This window comes from Pholcus phalangioides, unplaced genomic scaffold (genome assembly GCF_987345545.1).
Source record: "Pholcus phalangioides strain wild (caught in Gottingen) unplaced genomic scaffold, Ppha-v1.0 ptg000028l_1, whole genome shotgun sequence".
Classification (NCBI taxonomy): Eukaryota; Metazoa; Arthropoda; class Arachnida; order Araneae; family Pholcidae; genus Pholcus; species Pholcus phalangioides.
Genome location: NW_028301618.1, coordinates 5,227,889 through 5,243,037, shown reverse-complemented (window position 1 = coordinate 5,243,037; position 15,149 = coordinate 5,227,889). Strand labels below are relative to the sequence as shown.

Genomic DNA, 15,149 nt, shown 5'->3' with positions numbered 1-15,149 from the left:
CGAGTCTGTCACTATGACCACTCGACCACCATAGCGGCATATATAACGGATTGAAGAATCAAAAAAATTTCTCGAAAATATGATTTAAAAAAAAAAATTTCTTGGACTTGGCAACCTCTTTTTCCAAGTTTGTATACACGCTGACACATAATCAAAAAAAAAAATTACTGTTGCCCTCGGACAACAAGTAATCGAGCAATATAAAATTGTTTGATTACTTGTGGCCATGGCGACTCCAAAATTGCTAGCGCCAATGGCCTCTGTAGGCCATTCTTTTGGTCATTCACGTGTGTTCCCGTTGTGAGGAGGACCTTACAGTCACGCCTCTTCAAATTAAATGTAATTTAGTTATAATAGCACTGCTGATTTTGTATCTATGACTGATGGTTTGGCAATATGGAGCAGATGTCAGAATGTCGCTCACCCTGATTAGGGGTCATTCAAGTATTACGTCAGCATCGAGGGGGTTTTGGATTTGCTCGAAGGTTGCTTACGTCATCAACCACCCCTTTCTGAAGATATGAAATATTCTAAGCTGCTGACGAGGGGAGGGGGGTCAAAAATGGCTGAAAGTCTGCTTACGTAATACTTGAATGGCCCCTTTATGGAAAGTGTAATTCATGTTGAAAAATGTCATTCAAAGTGATTGATGATCTGAGGCAGATCCTTCATCTTAGGACGGTCGAAAGTGTTGTAGGTCTGTTGGTGCTTAGCTTTGAGAGTTTATTCACACAAGACTTTGATTTCTGAATTTATTTTGGGGAGTGCCTTGCTGCAAAATATGGTGGGGTGCTTGTAGCAGCCCTGGTTGAAACACAGCTGAATATTCTCGATAACTTTCTCTACTCAATTTAATATCAGTCCCATACTTTGATACGACCCTGGTCTAATGGTTGAAGCCACATTTGGAGGCAAAAGAAACTTGATAGAGATGCCATCAGAGTTTGAAAGCTTTGAATAGACATTATGGTTGCCTATGACATTATTCCTCTCTTTCCTGTAGCCATAGGCGGAGATCGACTTGGAAGCCTGGGGGACAATGATGTCATTAGATCAGTCAACTCCACCTTTGACGCTGCCCCCCCCCCATATCTCCGCCCATGCCTGTAGCTGAAGCTCAATGCAGTTGGCTTTGGTTCAACAAAACTGCATTCAGCCGATTTCTTTTAGGCACAAAAGACTGGGTACTAACTATAATCAGAGATCAATGAAGTTCAGAAAGAAAATTCACACGCCTCTGTGGGAAATTGAACAACCAACCTCTCACAATCCGTGGTGATAGCTAGCTCTACCATTAAGCAACAAAGGACAGACATTTTCTTCCCTTTGAGCATATATGTGCTCTGAGTGGAATTCTGCATGGGCAGCCTCCTGACGCAGCTAGTAGTTCTTAATGACAATAGCCCTCAGATGGCAAAGTATAGAGAGAAGTAATGCCACTCTTAAGAAAATATTAAGATTTTCTTTCAAAACTTTCATCCACTTCCGCTATCCAGTCTTTTGTACTTTGTATGTAAAGTGGCATCTCACGCGTTTTTCACTGAAAATGCTTCAACATAAAGGGGTGAAACATTTTCCAAATGCATTTGGAATTACGGTAGACTCTCAATAATCTGGCCATGCGCTACTGCTGCCGATCCAGTAATCTGTTTTTTTTTAAAAGCCCATAGGAGAGAGAAATATGTCACTGCATGTCTGTACACACAGAAATTTAAACAGTTCACGCCACTTAATATGGTCACATTGGGAGTGAGTTTCTAATAACAATAATCAATTGATCACTATATCCAAAATAAATCCAAGAGCAAATAAGATGACCATATATACAGTTTAGTCGAATGAGACAACTCGGAACAAAACTTTTTCTTTTCATCCAACTGGTTGCAAAATTTTCAATCTTTCGTCCTCCATAATGTTCTAAAACAGGATATTTTCGCTTTAAGCTAAAATCCTGCGTTAATTATTATTATTCGGCCATTATATGAGGAGTTTGAATAGAACTTGCTGACTGATTTTACAAATTATAACTTCTTTAAGTGTACAGTACGTTCCATAAAACCCCTGAGAAAGTCTTTCAGCCGAGTAACCGTGAATCTGGTCTACTGAATACACCTTCCAAGATCTGAAGGAACGGCTTTTGCTTTTACATTGCATTATGGGGGGGAGGGGGGAGAGAACTGATATAGGATCCAAAATCCAGATTAACTACAAACAATTTCCCTTCCCCCCCCCCCCATGTTATATTGGTCCGTTCTGTATTTTGCAAAAGTCACAATATCTAAATGATATTATCTGTGATTCTTATAAGTGGCGTCTACTTTGTTATTCAAATGAGTTTTTTTCAACTGTAACTTCCAGTAATCTGATGATTTCAATAATCCGGCACACCCTGGTCTAATATGTGCCAGATTAGCGAGAGTCTGCTCTGTATTTAATTTGCAATTCTGGGAAATTTTATTTCCCTTTTGAGATAGAGAGCTGTCTACTGTCAATGATTTTCCCTTGCAAATTAAATCAGTAGCCTCAAGATAGCAGAATGCTAATGCATACACTATGGTGTTTCAATATTTTCCCTTTGTTATTAGCATTGAGGGTCTCGTATTGCTATTTGGAGTGCGAACTCAAATATTCATGCTATATTAGCGATCTACAAGGCCATCTTAGCATATCAATGCCTCATGGTAATAAGATTTGGTACTACAGCCAATGCCATAACTAGGCAGGTGCATCCCTGCACAGGACCCACTTGTAAATTCTTCCACGGGAATAGCTAGTTATGGCACTGACTACAGCAGTAGTTCTTAACCAGAGGTGTAGGAAAGCATTTTTGCGGGGGGGGGGGGATATTATGCGTTAATTATTCAAGCAGATCAAAATTACTACTACTACTAAACCACACATGTACCTCGTCCATATTCCTTTGCGGAACCTCTAACGAATTGGTACATGCGGGAATGTGTGTGTACGTGTAGTGAAACCTGACGTAAAGTTTGTTTCTGCGTAATGCTTGTTATGTGTAGTGCTGCCATCTGTCACCAAGATCAAAATGACTGGAAAATCGAAATTTTCAATTCCTTGAACAATGTGAGGCATAATAATGATGGAAACAAGGGCGTAGCGAGGGGGGGGGGGGAACTTGGTTGTCTGGTCCCCCCGAAATGTGAGAAAATGACCGAAAATAGGGAAAAGATGGCCAAATCCATTGTTCTGTCCCTTTGGTCCCCCCGGAAATAAAAGTGGTCCCCCCCCCCCCCGAACGAAATTTCTGGCTACGCCCCTGGATGGAAATAAAAATTTTGATATGCCTCATTTTAAAGTTTTTACTCGTAGAAGTCAAAATGATGAGAGATTTTAATAATTCCAGCTTAAAAAGATTTACAACGACCCACACTTGTGCAATTTTTTTTAGATAGTTTTGCAAAGTTTCTTTTTCTGTTTGCAATTATAATACACAACTGCTCAAAAGTTAAGCCGCAAAATCAAAAATTCTTATAATAGCAAACGTTTTAGTTTTTTTTTGTTGTTGTTTACACAGAGAATAGGCAGTGCCGTCTTAATGCATGGGCACAGCCCAGGGACAGTGAAAAGTTACTTTTTTTTTTTCAAATATCCAGAAGAACAATAGAAGAATACTCGAGATTTAAGCAACGGTGATGTAATGTGAACTACAGTTATTTAAGTAATTTTTAATATGATTTCGAAAAATTTAATATATTGCGAGCAATTTTTTTCAAGAATAGTTATTGTATAACTAACGAAATGCTATCAAAACCATCAAAATTTTGTGATATTTTCTTTGAAGTCTATGGGGTGAAAGTATTTTCTGAGAAGTTTTACGATTTCCGCCCTTTGACATGGTTTCATCTTGTGGTAAAGAATCTATATACATAATGGAAAAAATAACCGCAGGCAAGTTAGAAAGTACAGTCGGCTCCCCCGTTATGTTCCGGGAGTGACCGTGAATACTGGAAATTCACAAATAACCTAAATCATAGTTTTTTTCTTGTATATCTCGTTTATTGAACAGCATGAGGAGAGTAGGGTAACTCAGAGGTATAAGGAAATGTGAAAAAGGCAGAGGCGATTGGTAGCAATGTTTTCTGAAAGAACATTTCTACGAAGGTTTCAACAACTGGATGTTGCGAAGATATATTTTGGAAAGAGAGAAAATTCAACTGCCCCTGCGGGGAATCGAACCCACGTCCTTTCATTTTCCGGGTGAATGCAGTTGTGAGCTTGGCCTGAGTCTGGTCCGGCCGTCCATGTACGGTCCCTTTCAGTGTACACGAGCTCCAAGGGAAGATTGAGAAATTCGGTGCCTCTAGTGGTCTAGGGCATTCACCCGGAAAGTGAAAGGACGTGGGTTCGATTCCCCGCAGGGGCAGTTGAATTTTCTCCCTTTCCAAAATATATCTTCGCAACATCCAGTTGTTAAAACCTTCGTATGATAGCGGAGAGTGACGTCGTCATTGTGTAAGAACATTTCTGTTTGCCGTTTCTTCATCATATCAAGTATGTTGAAATATGATGACAAGGCTTCCTCTACCAATTATTCTACATGTGAAGAGCGTACCATAAAGGGATCTATATCATGAAAACAATCTATTGCTGATTTGAATGTGTGAAGCCCTTCCACTATGTTACTTATGGTGAATTTGTTTTCTACTTCTTCATCTGGTACCGCTTCAGTTTCAGGAGCAGTCACCTGCATTAACTCCTCCTCGGTCAGTACCTCTGAATTGCTATTAATTTAACTGTTCGACTTCTATATCCATATCATTGAACCCTTCTCCACCCACCTCTTTTGCTAACGTGACAACGTCTTTTTTAGTCTCTTCAGTTGGCTCTGTAGAAATGGTTGCGTCCTTTTGCACACACTGTGGGCAAAGGTTAATCCAACCCGAGGTGACTGTTTCTCTCTTGGAAGTTGCAACGGCTCTAGTGATGACAGTAATGTCATTAGTGCCATGGTGGTAAGATGCTCGTCTACCATCGTGAAGGTTGTTGCCAGGGTCCCGGGTTCTAACCCAAGGGAGGATATAGATAAGATATTTTCCCTCACGAACTCTAGGCGACCACTGATAGACAACGATTTCACTTCCAACCCATCTCACTAATGGCAATAAATTGCAATATAGTGATATGGCCAGAGTTGGTGTATGGTGAAGTAGTAATGTCATTAGCAAGCCATCCTAAACATGCACAACTCAAATTTCGTAAACAAAACACATGAATGACGATTTCTGAGTGGTGAAAAAAAAATCCAATAAAGGGAAAAAAAACTGTGAATATATGGAGACAGACTCTAAAGCTTTTCCTTGCCTTGCTATTTAAGATTTGCTATTCAGAAAAGTGATAAGAATCTGACATCATGAAGCTCAACTGGCGATCCTAATAAGAAGAAAGATGGGGAAGGGGCCAGTGTGTGTGTGCAAAGAAACAATTCAAAAGTTCTGCATCATTGGAAGAAGACCCTCATAAAATCTGCATGTAGGTCTTCGGGCACACCAATTCCCAGGAAGTCTTATCTCTGTTGTTGTCTGAAGGACTTGCGTGTGAGAATAGGAAGAAAGGAGCCAACACGAATATTGTTTGTCTCCTACTAGTCAAATTATACCAATTTTGTTAAAGTACAAATCTCAACAAAAATTTAAAAAAATTACTTCAGGTGAAACAGTGATAAGAAAATTTCTGAAGCTGTCAGGGTTCCGTCACTTTTGATTCCCCAGAACCCTAAAAATGCTCTCACGGTACCCTAGGGTTTCGCAGAACACCAGTTGGAAAACCCTGGTCTAGGGTGCTCACCCAGCAAGTGTGAGAATGTGTGTTTGATTCTCCACAAGGGCAGTTGAGTTTTCGTTCTTTCCTGAATTAATCTTCGTATCACAGCCAGCTGTTGAAAACCTTTTTATGTATAGCGAAGAGTTGATGGCTTATGCTGGATGCACAGTATATAGGGTGGAGCAAAAAAGGCTTAAAAACTTTTTCTAAAGTTTGCTGTTTCCTGACCTATGAAATGGTGCTGTTTGGTGAAAAGCGTAAAAAAAATCTCAGTGCAATTTTTTTTTTTTTTTTTTTCGCTCATCATCTTCAGATTGCAGAAACGGCTTAAACCTTTATCTACTGATGGTACTTTAAAGTGCCACCACCACTTTTTCAACCCCCGTAACGTCCGTTGTTGGCTGTTGGCATTCTGATGAATAAAGGCTGTATAACCGCTTTATGATTACCACGTCACAGCACAAGTTTGTGCTTTTACAAAATGTTCCCTAATAAAACAAATTACGACTCTTTTTGTGGTAAAATATATGAATATTCATTATTACTACTACTAAACCAGACATGCACCTCGTCCATATTCCTCTGCGGAACTTCTAATGAATTGGTACATGTTTGAATGTGTGTGTATACATATAGTGAACCTTCTGTGTAATGCTTGTTATGTGTAGTGCTGCCATCTGCAATGAATTTTTTCTCAACTCGTAGTGAGTGAAGTGTAATAAATGAATAATTCTACTGTTGTAGGGCTGTTGCTCTCTGCGGCGAGTCTTTTTAACGGGGAGATCAGCTCACATTCCCGCCTCGAAGTTGAGAACCGCAGAAAACCAACTTTGCCGACCACCACTGCGGCAATGGTGAGGTTTGAACCCGGATCCTCACGATGCGAGTCCGTCACTACGACCCTCACAGTGGCTAATATTCATTACTGTGTATTTATTATTCATGGACGGAAATATGTCGGCATTGCCCCCCCCCCCCCACAGCATCAAAGGTGGAGTCGACTGATCTAATGTATTAATGTATACATGAACTGACATAATAATCATGCCCCCCCCCCGCAATAACGAACATGCTTCCCCAGACTTCCAAGTCTATCTCCGCCTGTGGTATTATTCGACATATTTGAATTGGTATTTTTTTTTTTATGTAAGCTTTTTTCCCCTTGAAATTCATATTGTTTTGTTTAATTAATATAATAAAGCCACTGAACACCGATTTTGTTCTCAAAGATATTTCAGTTATTTCAGAATGATTTCGGCAATTCCAAATCTGGCATTGGCCTTGTCAGATTGGCTCTAGTTTTCGAGATAAAGTAAAAATTATGTTTCCATAGTAGTAACATACTGCAACATACGAATCTCATTGAATTAATTTTGCAATTTCAGGTTTAAAATTTACATGACAGTTAATTAGTGGATAATTAATGTAATTAATTGCGAGGGGGAACTAAATTTTCAACAGATAGGCAACACATTATTTAAGGAGCTGCGGGATGGGGAAAAAAGTTAAAAAACCACAGTACTTATCTACATTCAAAAAGTTCCGGAACTTATTTTATTACGGAAGAATAAGTACAGATAGAACCTATTTAGTATTTCCGTCAAAGTAACTACATTTTTGCCTTTGTTCATGCAAAGATTTAAATGCGGATGCCTCCTTTCGCCCCATCGTACAGTGCTTCCATCGCTGCTCCTCTTCAGAACACAAGAATCTTTGCCCTGCCCCCTCAAAAAGCAAACTACTTATCTGCAATCTATCCAAATACATAACCTGTCATCCCATTCATATTACACAAGAGCTCAGCGAATCGCTGAAGGATAATGCATACAAAGGGTTGTGCAGGCACACCTCCAATGCAAGGTTCGTTTCAAAAATATCTGACCTTTATTCATAAAAAATACTTGTATCCAGATTTTCAGATCCAACACGATCTTCCACTAATCTCCTTCAAGGTGGTCAGTTCCCCTTGCGCAACCACACATTTCTCCCGATGGTTCTGCCAGTGTCAGAAGCAGTGCTGGAAAGCCTCTTTCGAGATGGCGGTAAGCTGGTCCATCACATGCTTTCTCTGGACTGAAATCTGGAGGAATGAAAATTCCAAATAATATAATTTTTTATAATTAGTTTGACATACTTAGATTTACAGATATTGAGCAGAATACCTAGTTGAATATTTGGCAGAGGGGCAGAATACCAACCGAATACTCGTTCCATCTCTAGTTTTTTGGACTGCGAATGTTGGATTCTTCCATTGCGATGACTGTAACTTGGTTTCTGGGCAGTATCCATAAACCCAACACTCATCGTCTGTAATCCCTGTGTTAAGGAAGTTTCTAACACTGTCCTATGCTATCTCCAAACCGAGTTGCTTCTGCTCAATTATTGGCAGCTTTTGGTACGAAATTTGCCAAGACCCTCATGAAGCACAAATCCTCAGTCAAAATAAAACTAATCCAATGTTGATGCTCGCCTTATTTGCAAGTAGCGCTACTCAACTTTTTCTGTCATCTTGTTGAAAACAAAAATCTGATGGCGCTCACTTATACTTTTTCACTCGTCTGCAGAAAGAAATTCACACATGCGCATCAGGATTGGACCAAACCATGCCTCCCTAGCTTCATTTGTTTTGCGCGTTAAAAATAACGGTCAGAAATTTTTTCTGAAACAAAACTCAGCAAAGCATAAGCGAAGATAGGGTTGAAGAGCTCTGGAGAGGAGGAAAGAATTGCGGAGATGCTAATCAGAACTTCTTGATGATATATGTCAAACTCCACTGGGAATTTCCCATATTTGTGAGGGAAAATTGGTCAAAATCGGTCCACGTGGGAAGTTTATATTTAAGCAAATAAATTAAGTTTTTTTTTTAAGGTACAGGGGAAAATCTAGTTAAAAAGAAACATTATACAAGAATTTTTTCTTCTATTAAGTTACAATCACTGAGAAGTAGCGATTCTTAGATGCGAAGTTGATTCTTTTATTTAAAAATTGGAGAATAATCGAAAATATTCCTAAATATTGCCTGAAACATTTCAAACAAAGTAATTTTTTGGCATAATCATCCCACGATGACAACTTTTAGTTCGAGCGAATATTCTCCTGGTCATGATGAGAGGGGGTTTTAGAAGTTTCGTTACAAAGACTTCGAAGAAAACCTTAAAAAAACTATTTTGAAATTAGATAAATTTTCAGAAATAAGTTCAAAACAGTAAATTAAACCAAAGTTGATTGTCGAAGGAGAAGCTTTTCTTATACAATCGCCTTCATTATAAGATACAGAACTGTTGTTTTCTTCAATGCACATACACTTAAATTCTGTATCACTCGTATTTCTTTAAAAGTTGCGCGATTTTCAGCCATGTTGGTTTAATTTTCTTGCTTTCAAACTTTAATATCGTGGGCTACAAACTGCTCAATACTCCCTTTTTTTTCACGAGAAGAGTGACGGGTGAAAGAGAATATTCTCTCGAATGACTATTATTATAAATTACCGCAGAATATTTGTATCGAAAATAAGAGTTATCCTCATTTTTTATTGAGATTATTTATTAGGTGTTATTACAGATATTCTTGAGTATACTCTCTGGAAGGACTTCTATAACTGGAGAATATTCTCTAGAACGGCTATTATTAATAATTGAGAATAATTCTTTACTATTTTCGATAAGGATATTCCCCAGTAATATACAAAAGTAGTCCTTATACAGAGAATATTCTCAAAGGTATTCTATATGGACAGCTTTTATATAAAAGGAACCAAGCACCACTAAATCAAAAACTGAGAAAAAGTTATCTTCGATTCAGTTATCTCTTCAGTTTGGTAGTTGGTTTAATTGCAAACAGATGGCATCACAGCCTACATGTTACGGAACAGGTGCTGTATAATCCAGAGATTGGCGATTTCTGGCGACTTTTTTTTTCGGCGCCAAACATGTCCGACGACCCGACCAAAAGTCGCCAAGGCCGTTAGACACTGCGGACGCCGAAAAAAAAAATCGCCAGCATGGAAAACTATAATAAAAACCCATTCAAATATGAAAATTATCATGAAACACAAATGAAATATAATAGTATATTTAAATAAACAACGGTCATGCATGGTGTAAAAATAAGCATATTCTACGTAAAAAAAAAAATTAAAACCCGGACTATTTCCGGGTATCCAGATTTATTTAAAATAAACAACGGTCATGCATATTCTAGGCATAAAAAAAATTTAAAACCCGGACTATTTCCGGGTATCCAGATTCTTTTAAATAAACAACGGTCATGCATGGTGTAAAAATAAGCATATTCTACGTAAAAAAAAATTAAAACCCGGACTATTTCCAGGTATCCAGATTCTTTTAAATAAATAACGGAAATTAAATAAAATAACGAATATTAATAAGAAAAATAAATAAAAAGGATACAGCCCTACCGGTCGACGAAAATGTAATCCTAACGCTCGGAACGAAAAACACTAAATGACTATTCAAACATTTGAAAAGACACGCTAAAAACAACTAACGAAAGGTAATCGCATCGGGAATAATCCAAGATAACGACGCTACTGCACAAAGGGAAAAAACGCTGTTATCTGTTTGAATCACCTGCGCTTTAAGCGCCATCTATAATGGATGGGTAATGGAAGCTACGGAGGAACAATCTAGAACAATGACAACCCGGCAAAGCAAGTGAGAGCCCGATCGGCATAACTGAGAGCGCCGGCGTTGGCGACTTATAGCACCCTTGGCGATCTGGATTATATTGGATTTGGCAGTCTGGATTATACAGCACCTGTTCCCATGTTACTTTGGTTCTATTTAGATAAAAAAAAAATCCCACCTCTTTTTCAATAGGTCAGATGTCATATATCTGAAAAATGTTAAAAATGGCGCTTGGTGCCTGTTATATAAAAGCCGTCCATATATAACTGTATTATAAATAGCAGAATATTCTCATCAAGAACTTATAATATTCTTAAGTTATTTATAATACAGTCGAATCCCATTTTAACGAATGCTGTTATAGCAAAAATCTTATTTTAACTAACACTTTTCTAATCCACCAGAGAAGTTTACGTAGAAGCATTTTTGAATAACATGAAAGTGTTTTCATAACGAAGTGGTTTCTGCGGTCTCTTGGAATTCGTTATAACAGGATTCGACTGTAGAAATTCCTCCAGAGAATATTCTGAAGATTAGTCTCAAGAATTTTACACCTCTAGAATTAATTAATGCGAGTCCATAAAATTACGTGTTTTATACTCATTCATCAAGCAAATTGAAATCTGACGAAAGATGTCACTCTCCCTTGTTAATACAACAGATACAAGAAACTGACTAAGTGAGGAGATAGCGATGTTTCAAGAAAGGAAAATTCATCTCTGCCCTCACGGGGGCTTGAACCCCGGTCCCTCGTTTGCCGGATGAGTACTCTACCAACTAAGCTATGAAGACAGATAGAATTTCCTCTCCTTGGAGCATATGTTTTTGCTGAATGGCTCCGCGCAATGGACAGCGGTAACATTCTACTAATAGCTCGCAAATGACATCAGGGCCACCAGATGGCGGTATAGGATGAAAGACGCCACCCTCCCTTGTTAATACGACAGATACAGGAAACTGGCTAAGTTTAGTAGAACGTTGCTGCCGTCCATTGCACGTAGCCATTCAGCATATACATATGCTCCAAGGAGAGGAAATTCTATCTGTCTTCATAGCTTAGTTGGTAGAGTACTCATCTGGCAAAAGAAGTGACCGGGGTTTGAGTCCCCGTGAAGGCAGAGATGAATTTTCCTTTATTGAAACATCGATATCTCCTCACTTAGCCAGTTTCCTGTAAATTGAAATCCTTCCGCAATTACATCAACCATGGACACAGAATAGACAATAACAGTCTCTATGACTTCAGAGGCTCCCAGACCTGTTAAAATGGCGAAAAGAAGAACTTTGTTATATATGGCTCGAGTGTGTGTCTTGTTCACATGTCTGTAGGGCAGATGATAAATATTTCGTAATTTTTTTTAAAATTGACTTTTAATTTAAATTTCAACTATAATTTCTTAAATCCTCTTGCATTTGGACAGCCGTTGGATACAATCTACCGCTATTGGAAACAGGAAATGAAGTCGGGTTGTTGGTTGTGCTACCCTCGAATACATAGTTCATGCTATCGAAGGAGGAGTTTTCGTCTTTAGCATGAGATCTCATGTGAGCGTTCAACTCTTGCCTCGTTACAAAGCCCTTATCACAAACGGTACACAATGCCGATTTCAACCCCATATGCCTCCTAACATGCTTGAACATGTTCGGTCCCGACTGGAATTTCTTCCCGCAGTACCTACATACATGTCTCTTAATGCCATTGTGGAAGTCTAGGTGGCTCCTCAGAGAACTCTGCGACTTGAACGCCTTCTCGCACAACTTACACTTGTAAGGGTGCTCGTCGCTGTGGACGAGGGCGTGGCTCTTGAGGCTGCTGCTGCAACGGTACTGCTTGCCGCACGACGGGCAGGTGTAGGGCAGCTCGCCGGAATGGACGGCAGCGTGCTTCTTCAGACGACTCTTCCTGGAGAACGCGTGGCCGCACGTCTTGCACACGAAAGGCTTCTCACCGGTGTGGGACCGGACGTGAACGACGAGGTCGTGCTTCGTCGACAGGGTCTTGCCGCACTGTTCGCACATGAAAACGGGCCTGCTGACGTGGGTCGTCTTGTGATGCTTCAGGTCCCGCTCGTGGATGTAGGTCCTCGGACACTCGTCGCAGCAGAACTGCCTCGCCCCGTTCTCGTGGATACGGAGGACGTGGTTCTGCAGGGACACCTTGCTGCACATGACCCTGCCGCAGGCGTCGCACTTGTGAGGGCTGTCGCAGGAGTGCGTCATCATGTGGTTGTCGAGCGTCTCCCGGCGCTTGTACTTCTTGCCGCAGACGCCGCAGTCGAAGTGCTTCTCGTCGCTGTGGGAATGCTGGTGGCTTTTCAGGTGGTACAGGCTGACGAAGGCCTTGCCGCAGATCACGCAGACGTGCGTTTTCGGTCTGGCTCGGTTCTTCTTGGCCGTCCGCTTTTCTCCGGGTTCGACTTCGTCTTCCTGAGATTCGTCGACGTCGTCTGCAGCATCGACTGCTCCATTCCTCAAAATCATCCTCTTATTTTTAATATGATCGTTACTAATGATACAGTCTTCCTCCATTTTATAGAACTCGGCTTCCCACCTAACTTTCTTACAATACAATAATAATTATACAGGGCTCTCGGCTACTATGACCATCCCCTGATCATTAAAAAAAAAAAAATTGAGAATAGAGATGCCAGGATCATAACAAAAACATCTAGGAAATTAGAAAAAAGAAATTATGCCTATCAATTATACATTAATAGTCAATAATAATAAAAAAATAATAATAATTGTCAAAATTGAATGATAACAAAAACCATGAATAATACATTGTCGCAGGTGATGACAACAACAAAAGCATAAGAATCATAGCACAAATAATGACAACAATAAAAGTATTGAAACAAAGCAAAGAATAGTAATACTGAAAAATTTATACACATACATATATATATATACACACACACACACACACACATATATATATATAGTGAGTATCGATAGGATGAAACTTGAATACCAACAACTAGACGAAACGGGAACTACGAGTGACGAAACGCTCAAAGAGAGGAATAATAATATTAGGAGGAGTCGACGCAAAATCTCGCCAACAAGAGACCGGAAAATGAAGATTGCGGAAAGTAGCATTACGCACAGAATCATAATGACTGCAATAAAAAAGAAAATGAGAAGCAGTTTCCAAATTGTTACAATGGCTACACAATGGACTATCCGCCCTATTAATGCGATGTAAATACTCAAAAAGAGGAGCCCTGTTACAGAGGAGCTTGTAAAACATATTTTCAAATTTACCGGATGAAAAAAAGGATGAATACAATTTGCAACAATCATAAAATGGACGGAAATCAGGAAGTGTATTTTTAAGTGATTGAGTGAAATATTTTTTATATCGGGATTTAAAAATTGAGATCAGATCTTCTGGGTAGAGGCTGGAAGGGGTTACACGCTGAGAAGAAGCCGCAGTGCGAACGTGACTATCAATAATCTCATTTAAAGTAATGCCAGAGTGACCAGGGACCCAGATAATAGAAATGTGATTAGAAAGAGAGCTTGTGAAAACAAGCTGGTAATAAAGAAGAAAAATGACTGTAGGAGAATGGAATGAGAACGCTCGTGCTGCAGAAATAACAGATTTGGAGTCTGAGATTATGACAATGGGTTGCCGAGAACCAGGAATAAAAAATCGGAGGCCAAGAATGATTGCAAGAGCTTCCCCGGTAAACACAGAAGAGCTAGAATTGATAAACCATGTCTTGACGACGTTAGTTAAGGGACAGAAAGCACCGCAGACAACTTGATTTTTCTTAGAGGCATCCGTGGCGATGATGATGGAAGATGGGTCCAAGGAGTCTAAATAGTGCTGGAACGAAAGTTGCAAAGAACCATGGGGGAAACTTTTCTGAAAATCCAAGTCATCAGTGATGAAAGAAACGTTTTGAAGATGCCAAGGGTAAAAATCAAAAATAGGTTGAAGAGTGCTTGTAAGATTGAAATCAATAGTCTCGGAAAAATTTTCCATTTTCATCCTCAGAGGGGGGGCTAAACGTCTGAAACCTGAGTCCCACAGATTAGAAGGGCCCTGGGAGGGTGACGCCGTTGACCGAATGCAAGCAGAGCCACATCGAGATGAAAGGAGTTCAGTAAGAGTCGGTAATGCCAAAATCATTCTCATTTTGTCAATTCTAGTAGATATAGGTAGACCTAAAATCGAACGCAAAGCAGAGTGATAAATAATATTAATTTTAGAAAGAGATGAGCGAGAGGAATTGAACCAAGCATGTGCACCATAGCATAGAAGACCAGACACCATATTTAAGATAATGGGTTTCGTATACCTGCAAGGAACATTTCGAGAACGGAATGCGATGGACCGACAAATATTTAAAATAAAAGTGCCTTTAGTTTTAATTGTACTGAGTTGTTTCGCCCAAGTTAGAGATCTATCAAAAAAGACCCCCAGAATTTTTATGAAGGGATCAAAAGGAACAGACACTCCACCAATTGTAAATGTAGGAACATGAAAGGAACGTTTCCTAGTAAAAATTGAAAATTTTGACTTGGGAAGGGAGATAGTGAGACCACTGTCTTCAGCCCATTGCATAGTCTTAGATACAGCGAGAGTAAGAGAAGATTCAGCGGAGGATCCATCCGAACTACTTGCGGCCAGGAAAATATCGTCCGCATACAAGAAGAGATGAATGTTAGGAGGCAAGTATGAAGGTAAATCAATCGTAAATAAAGCGAACA

At 39.5% G+C, this 15,149-nt stretch overlaps 1 protein-coding gene and 1 long non-coding RNA gene across 2 annotated transcripts; both read right to left on the bottom strand.

Moving 5' to 3' along the window:
* Nucleotides 1-7,650: 7,650 nt before the first annotated feature.
* LOC149067807 (uncharacterized) lies at nt 7,651-8,964 on the bottom strand. The gene is made up of 2 exons (XR_016195289.1): nt 7,980-8,964; nt 7,651-7,861 (listed from the first exon to the last, which is right to left on the bottom strand). It is a non-coding gene; the product is annotated as an uncharacterized LOC149067807 (long non-coding RNA).
* Nucleotides 8,965-11,779: 2,815 nt separating this feature from the next.
* Nucleotides 11,780-12,986, bottom strand: LOC149067806 (uncharacterized). Its single transcript, XM_089252190.1, has one exon. It carries the CDS (start codon nt 12,954-12,956, stop codon nt 11,811-11,813), a length of 1,146 nt encoding a protein of 381 aa, XP_089108316.1. The 5' UTR covers nt 12,957-12,986; the 3' UTR covers nt 11,780-11,810.
* Between the last annotated feature and the right edge of the window lie 2,163 nt (nt 12,987-15,149).

Bases quoted from the DNA above. Each gene is read 5' to 3' on its own strand.
- LOC149067806 (XM_089252190.1), bottom strand. From the start codon at position 12,956: ATGGAGGAAGACTGTATCATTAGTAACGATCATATTAAAAATAAGAGG.